Source organism: Myotis brandtii, unplaced genomic scaffold (assembly GCF_000412655.1).
Source record: "Myotis brandtii unplaced genomic scaffold, ASM41265v1 scaffold4, whole genome shotgun sequence".
NCBI lineage: Eukaryota > Metazoa > Chordata > Mammalia > Chiroptera > Vespertilionidae > Myotis > Myotis brandtii.
In genome coordinates, this window is record NW_005365371.1 from 4907760 (window position 1) to 4915278 (window position 7519).

General features: G+C 54.3%; 1 protein-coding gene across 5 annotated transcripts in view; it reads right to left on the reverse strand.

Annotated features, from left to right (window-relative positions):
* Positions 1-3814: 3814 nt before the first annotated feature.
* Positions 3815-7519, reverse strand: part of BDH1 (3-hydroxybutyrate dehydrogenase, type 1) — a 35950-nt gene continuing 32245 nt past the window's right edge. For all 5 annotated transcript variants that reach the window (XM_005873185.2, XM_005873186.1, XM_005873189.2 and 2 more), the window contains exons 6-7: positions 5632-5784; positions 3815-4452 (exon numbers count right to left, since the gene is read on the reverse strand). In XM_005873185.2, the coding sequence (XP_005873247.1) occupies positions 3983-4452; positions 5632-5784 (623 nt within the window). In that variant the 3' untranslated portion in view covers positions 3815-3982. The remainder of the gene's footprint in view (positions 4453-5631; positions 5785-7519) is intronic.

A 7519-nucleotide genomic window follows, 5' to 3' on the forward strand; every position in this document is an offset into this window, starting at 1 on the left:
ATCACTAGCTCCAGGCTGCAGGTTAGATCTGGCTTGGCCGCCCAGCTCTATCCCTCACTTGGTGAGAGACTTAGAGTTGTCTGTTTCCTTTGGTATAAAATGAGATTCTGGCTCCACCCTCCCTACCTCCCAGGGCTGCTGTGAGAATCGGGGGAGAGGAAGGGGTGAACTGTCTGTGTAATGTGCTCAACTATACAGATGTCCCTGGTTGTTACCTGGCAGCCTGAGCCTGGTGTCACCTGAGCTGGGGGGGTTGGGGGGGGGAGGGGGCTTCTGCTTGCTCACGCCCACACCTGCACCAGGTTTGCAGAGCTGGGCCCTGTCGTCTCCTGAGCTGAGGGGGGTGGGGGGCCTCTGCTTGCTCATGCCCACACCTGCACCAGGTTTGCAGAGCTGGGCCCTGTTTGAAATACAGGAAGTGAGCAGGCCACACAAGGGGGGAATCTTTGGCAGGCCCCCTGCTGTGGGCAGCAGGGGCACAGCCCAAGCAGCTTGTGGCCGGCAGGGCCAGGCAGCCTGTCACCTGCTCACAGTGCCTCTTGGCCCAGGGTGGACTGTCAAGCACATGCACTCTGTAACAAGGCATTGTCAGGAGGTCAGTGCAGGCTGACAGCAGGCCATGGGACCCACGGACAGAGGTACTACTGGGCAAAGTCTGGGGTGCAAGCTGAGTCTCGCCTGAGGCCCCTCCCACAGTTAGAGGTTTTGTCTACCTGCTTTCCCTCCTCTTGCCTGAGGCACCAATTGAGGCCCTGGACTGAGAGCCACTGGCTGAAGGTCACACCACAGGGGTGCACAGCAGGACCGGCAGAGGGTACTGGATGCTCTCCAGCCTCACAGGCCCTGAGGAAGATCAAATGAGATCATGAATGCTTGGTCCCTGGCCCAGGGACCTGCTGACTGGGAGATGGGAGTGTCCGTCAAGGGGCCCAGGCTAGTCCTACTGGCCGGAGACAGTGGGAGAAACATCAAGCCTCACTGACCCAGGGAATCCTTCCAAGGGGTGGATGCTGGAGACAGTGCTCCTCTCCAAGGCAGCGCCTGGACAGTAGGACTGGACAGTGAGAGCCGGTGGCAGCCTTTGGAAGGTTTCGTCTCTCCTCTCAATCCCACAAGAAGGGGCAGCTCTCTGCAGACAATCAGTGAGGGCCTAGGTGTCTGCTGACCCTGACCCACCCAGTTCCCAGGGCTGTTGGGGCCGCAGGGTCAGTGATGGTGGACAGCAGCACTCCGGGGACTGTGACACTAAATAATTCACTTCCCCTGTTGAGAACCACCACCTCTGTTCTGCCCACCTCAGCCGACTCTTGTGAGGATCAAAACCAGACTCTGCACCTCAGTAGGCACTAAGCTGCCAGAACGTGAATGGTAAATGTGAGGTTTTAATTAGTACTGAGGTTATCTGGAGGGGAGGTTCTCTGGGGTTTTCAATCACAGGGACAAAAATTAAAACTCAGGCAGCCTGCAGGCCAGCCCAGCAGTTCTAGCTTTCTCCTGGAGAACCCAGCAGACTTGGATGCAGCTTCTCCAGTGTTCATGTTACTGCTGACCCCAGCTCTGAGCGTGAGACCATCTCCCCCACCTGCTAGATCCTAGCTATCCATGCATTCCTTTTCCTTTAATAAAATTAAGCACGAGCCTTAGCTGATTTGGCTCAGTGGATAGAACATTGGCCTGTGGACTGAAGGGTCCCGGGTTCGATTCCAGTGAAGGGCACATGCACGGGTTACGAGCTCGATCCTCAGTAGGGGGTATGCAGGAGGCAGCCGATCAATGATTCTCTCTCATCATTGATGTTTCTATCTCTCCTTCTCCCTTCCTACCTGAAGTCAATAAAAAAATATTTTAAAAAAATTAAGCATGAAAATAAAAGATGTGAAAATGCAATTCTGAAAGGCAAGCTCTGTGAGACAAAAGGACCTTAGTGTTATGTAAACATGATGGCCATCACATGTCCCTCTCTGGGCTCTACGGCATTTCAGACCTGCCTGCCCTCACTGTCATCCCTGCAGGCCTCTCGGCCTCACCTTGCAGAAGGGAGCTGGGACAGGGCACCCCTGACTGAAGACAGGGGACAAAGGGACACAGGCAGGGTGAATTTGCTCATTGTGGGATCTGCTTTCCCTTGGCACTGCCTGAGCCCTGTGGTCAGTCCCAGCTGCCGAGGTCCTTCTGCCTTCTCCTAGCATCAGCTCCACATTGAAGCCAGATAGCTACAGAGCCGCGGGAGCTGTTTCTAAAGGGCCTTGTGTCTTTGTGCCAGTGGGCATCACAAACCCTTTGAGACCTCAGGCTTGAGTGGAAACTCCCAGCCGTGAGCACAGGGTGTTCTGGCTGCGGGTGCAGTGCGCCCTCTTGTGGCCGGCATGGCCCTTCCAGGGAGGACGGAAGTGCAGTGCTGTGATTGGCGAGGCTTGGCACTCAGGATCCTGTCCTAGGCCTGCAGCCACCTGGAGGAGGGTAGTGCCTGGTTTAGGTCCGAACATCCAGGCCCTGGGAAATTTCAAGCAGGGCAGCCTTCAAACCCAACTCCAAGAAATGATGACAGACAGCCATTCAGTGACCTGACTTCTTAATTAAAAATAAGGCCACAGCCCTCGCCTGTGTGGCTCAGTTGGTTGGGAGTCATCACATGCACCAGGAGGTTTGGGTTTGATTCCTGGTCAAGGGCACATGCCTGGGTTGTGGGCTCAATCCCTGTTAGGGAGCATGCAGGAGGCAGCCAATCAATGTTGTGCTCTTACATCTATGTTTCTCTCTCCCCCTCTCCCTTCCTCTCTCTCTAAAAATCAATAAATCATTCTTTTTAAAAAAGATAAGGCCACAGTAGAAAGGAAAGCCATCAATTAAGGCCACCCTGAGCCCTACAGAACAGGTGTGTGTGTGTGTGTGTGTGTGTGTGCATGAATGTGTGAGTGTGAACACCACATGAGATAGACAGAGACTTGCCCCACCCTGGGGGAGAGGGTGCCACAGTGCCTGGCCTTTGCACCATAGCTCCTGCCAAGGATGCCTCAGGGGTTCTACTCCATGCAAAACTAATCAGACCCAAACCAGAAACGCTCTCTTAGCCAAAGAGTACCTCTCACTTAGTCTGTCCTAAGTCTTAAAAGAGGTTGGAGAAATCTCAAATGTAAATCTCCACAACATCCCACTCCCTCCACAGTCAGTTCTGAACTCTGGCCACACACACCGGCACCATGGACATGCAGAAAGGTGCACCGTGGGCACACGAGGCTCAGGCGAGGTCACAGAGCTGGACCCAGAGCGCCCTGGAACACAGAATGTGAAGCGGTTCTACAGCAGTGACAGGAACACGTGGCCTGGACCATCCACAAGCAGTAAAAGGATTATGCATGTATCCTCTCTGGGCTGCAAATTCTGTGTGTACAAAAGAAAAGAATCTGTCCCCTTACTCCTGAGACTGGCTTAAGGATCAAATGAGATACATTTTTTGAACGGGGTTTCGGCTTAAAATGTAAAATACTAGGATTCTGTTTTATAATAAATCTATTTTTAATACAAAGATACTTCCCCCAAATCTTTGTATGAAATCAACTCCAGAAACACAGAGGCACCATGTTTGCCCTGAAGTTTAGGGGCCCTGCCCACCACTCCGCACCCAATGGAAGAGGCCCAAGCCACTCACTGTGCACCCGAGTCAGGCTGGGCTACCCGTTTCGGTTGATACTAAAACTGGTAGTGGGTCCTCCGGGGATGGTGGACAATCCACAAGTGAGTAATGAAGAGGTGACTACATAAGGTCCTTCCTTCCTCCCTCCCTCCCTCCCTCCCTCCTTCTTTTCTTCGGTTGATACTAAAACTGGTAGTGGGTCCTCCTGGGATGGTGGACAATCCACAAGTGAGTAACGAAGAGGTGACTACATAAGCTCCTTCCTTCCTCCCTCCCTCCCTCCCTCCCTCCCTCCTTCTTTTCCCTCCCACCCACCAGGGCTCCCGACAGAGGCCAGCTAGAAACTCTTCAGTGTATGTAGATCCTGTCGGAGATCGCTCCAGGCAAGTGGGTCATGATCTGCATTCGCAGCCACCAGTAGTAGTCCATGGGATGGTAGCGGGTGTAGGGGTTGGCGGCGGTCAGGGCGTGGGTGATAGCGTTGATGACCGGGGTCGTGTCGGTGGAGCCACTGTTGCAGTAGGTCTCCATGGCGGCGACCTTCTCATCAAAGTACTTCTTGCCGTAGTCCTTGCGCACCACCTCGGGCAGCTCATCCCACATCTTATTGGCGATGGCCTGGATGCCCTCGGCGCTGTAGAGGCTGGTGGCAGCGATGAAGTTGCCGGGTTCCACCACACAGACCTTCACACCCAGAGGGTGCATCTCGTAGCGCAGGCAGTCAGAGAAAGCCTCCACCCCGAACTTGGTGATGCAGTACGGGGAGCGGGCCGGGTTGGCCATGCGGCCCAGCATGCTGCTGATGTTGACCACACGGCCTACAGAGGAAGACAGCAAGCACTGCTCAGGGGGCATTGCCTGGGGAGTGAGGGGATGGTGGTGGCAGAGGGCCTGGGGCCTGGCATGTTTCCAGAGACCTGGCTAGAACCTGGCCTCCTGGCCCCTCATACTTATTTTGCTGCCTGCCAGGCTGGGGTCCAGCCTGCACCACACAAGGTCTGAGGGCCTTCTCATTCATCGTCAAGGCCAGCTCCCACCCACACATCAGGATCAACATCCCTGACATTTTCCCAGCAGCCAGCCGTGCTGGGCAGGACAGAGGAGGAGAAATGAGTGAGAAGCAGAGCTGCATACCAGGAGGGCACAGTAAAACGCACAAAACACAACTAAGCTGTGTCTCACCTCCCACATTCTCCCATTGTATTTCCCCCCAAAATGCTATTACCTGGCAGTGCTCTGTTGGCGAGCAGGGAGGGGCAGGGGCGGGGGCAGGGGCAGGGTTCTGGACCTGACTTCAGGGCTGGGACATGTGGGCAGAGTCTCGGGCACTGGGAGAGAGTGATGACCTCAGAAGGCTCTCCCCAGCTAGGTGTGCCAGACCACAGCTTCTCCCAGCCCTGGGGGCATGGAAGAGGCAGAGCCCATCCAGACAGACAGCCCGGGCAGACCCAGGACCCACTCACCCTGGGTGTGCGCCCAGGAAAAGGCACAGCCTCATCCTGGGCATTGTGGGAGGCTCCCTTCATAAACCTCTAAACTGGAAGGCACTGAAGTGTTGCGGTCTTCTTCTAAAATCCCACAGCGCTCTCTGGGTTCATCCTGTCGTTGCTGGGCCCTCGGGATAGATCACATGGATCTTCCCCTTTTTGCCATAATTGTTTGTTCTTCTAGGGAGGACATGTGAATCGGTGGCTTCTAGGTGGTTTACTTACATTGGCTCCTAACATGGTTTGGGCATGTGGTCTGTACACAAGGGTGGCTGTTCCTCCAGATTAGGTTCCCAGAGTGGGATTTGCTGCAGAGAAGGCTCTATTTTCTGAAAAACCACACATCCCTTTCCGCCTGCCAGGCCACACCACCTCCGCTCAACACCACCCACAGGCCCCCACAGGGCCCCTGGGAGATGTTGGATCTGCTGAGACCTATTCCCATTCTGAGCAAAGATGAAAAGGTGGGGCAGGTCCAGGGGTCATGAGGAAGGTCCCTTTCCAGCTCACCTTTGGCCCTTCGGATGAGGGGGAGAAAGGATTTTGTCGTCCGCACTGTGCCCCAGAGGTTCACTTCCGCCACCTGCTTGTAAGTCTCCATGCTGGTGAACTCCACCTCCCCGAACGTCGAGATGCCCGCGTTGTTGACCAGGCCCCACATACCTGGTTGGGAGGGAACAGAACGGAGGTCACCACATGGGCTAGATCACCCATCAGCCTGCAGCCCGCTCCCCTCCTCACTTTCATCCTTTTCCCCATGACTTGCCAGCTTTGTGCCCAAGGCTCTCGGGACACCTTCTAGACTCAGAGTCACCAAAGAAAACAGGAGACAGTGCTGGCTGTAACCCTCCCTTAGATCTACCACCAAGCCTTATATTTCTTCTGCCTTAACTGAGTCTCTGGGCCCATCATGCCCAGCCCTGCCGGTGCCCCAGCCTGGAGTCCCACCTCACCTCACACACTTCCACTCTCTTCCAGCCAGTCTCACCCCACACTCTGCACGGGGCACTGTGCAGTCATCCCTGCCTCTGAACTTCCCGTCTTGCCAGAAGCCAAGGGAACCTCAGGAGTCTTCCAGGCCAAGCCTCTCTGGAAGACCAGAGAGGGGACCCAGCGTCCAATGTCACACAGCCAGTAAGAGGCTCGGTCAAGCCTTGATCTCGGGTTGGGCCTCCATCCTGCTTCACCCTGAGACCCAGCTAGCAATGACGCCATGCTCCGACCTCCCTTCTCTGAACCATGCACTGGTGCTGGTTATCATGTGGCAAGCCACGGTGACCCGGTAACCTGTTCCTCAATACCCCAGGTGTGTACACCTGGCCTGTGCAGGTAGAGGACACCCCTCAGCCTTGTGTGGTCCCACAGGTACAGGGTCGGAGCAAATGGACACTCACCCAGGATACTTGCGCTGGCTATTTCCAGTAAAACCAGCAACGGGGCAGCTGGCTTTTCTAGACACAGAACGCTGGTGCTAGAAGGCTCCTTGGAGGTCACGTCGTCTGATATCTTATTTCAGAAACAGGGATACGGACCCCTGGGGAAAGGACTGGCTGCAGTGCCCAGTACGTTAGAGGCAGAGCCTAACTGGGGAGGTGGCAGTGAGGAGGCAGTCGCGTTTTGCACACCCTCTTTGAGTTCTGTTTTTTGGGGTGCAAGGACTGGATGCGCTAGAGCCTCAGGACAGAACAGGCCCTGCCTCTTTTTTTTTAATTTTTTATTTATTTTTTAAATTGTTTTATTGCTTAAAGTATTACAAAGAGTATTACATATGTCTCCCTTTTTTTCCCGCCCTTGACAATCCCTTGGCCTCCCCTACCCCCCAGTGTCTTATGTCCATTGGTTATGCTTATATGCATGCATACAAGTCCTTTGGTTGATCTCTTACCCCTCCCTCCTGCCCCCCAACCCTCCCCGGCCTTCCCGCTGCAGTTTGACAGTCTGTTCGAGGCTGCTCTGCCTCTGTATCTATTTTTGTTTGTAAGTTTATAATGGTCTTTATTATCCATAAATGAAGGAAAAATACCACATGATCTCAGGCCCTGCCTCTTTGTTGTGGAAACCCTCAGAGTTCAGTCTCAGGGAAGCACTGTCCAGGCCCCCTGCCTGTGGGAACTCTGGCCCCACCTGCTTTCTGAGTTCATCTTGGAATTTGTGTAAATGACAGAGTAATTGGTCTCTGGCTGCTCCCTTCCGTGCTACCCAAATTAACACTTCATCAACTGACCTCTGGTGCCTTCTCCTTCAATTATGGGAAATTAAGGACATTTATTAGGGAAAGGAAATTGCTGGTTAACGAAGTCCTCATGAAGTTCTCACTCCCACTCGCCGAAAGCTAAAGCCTGGCTCTCAGGTCTTACCGAGGACCTTGCAATGACTCAGCCAGGACACCCCCCCACAG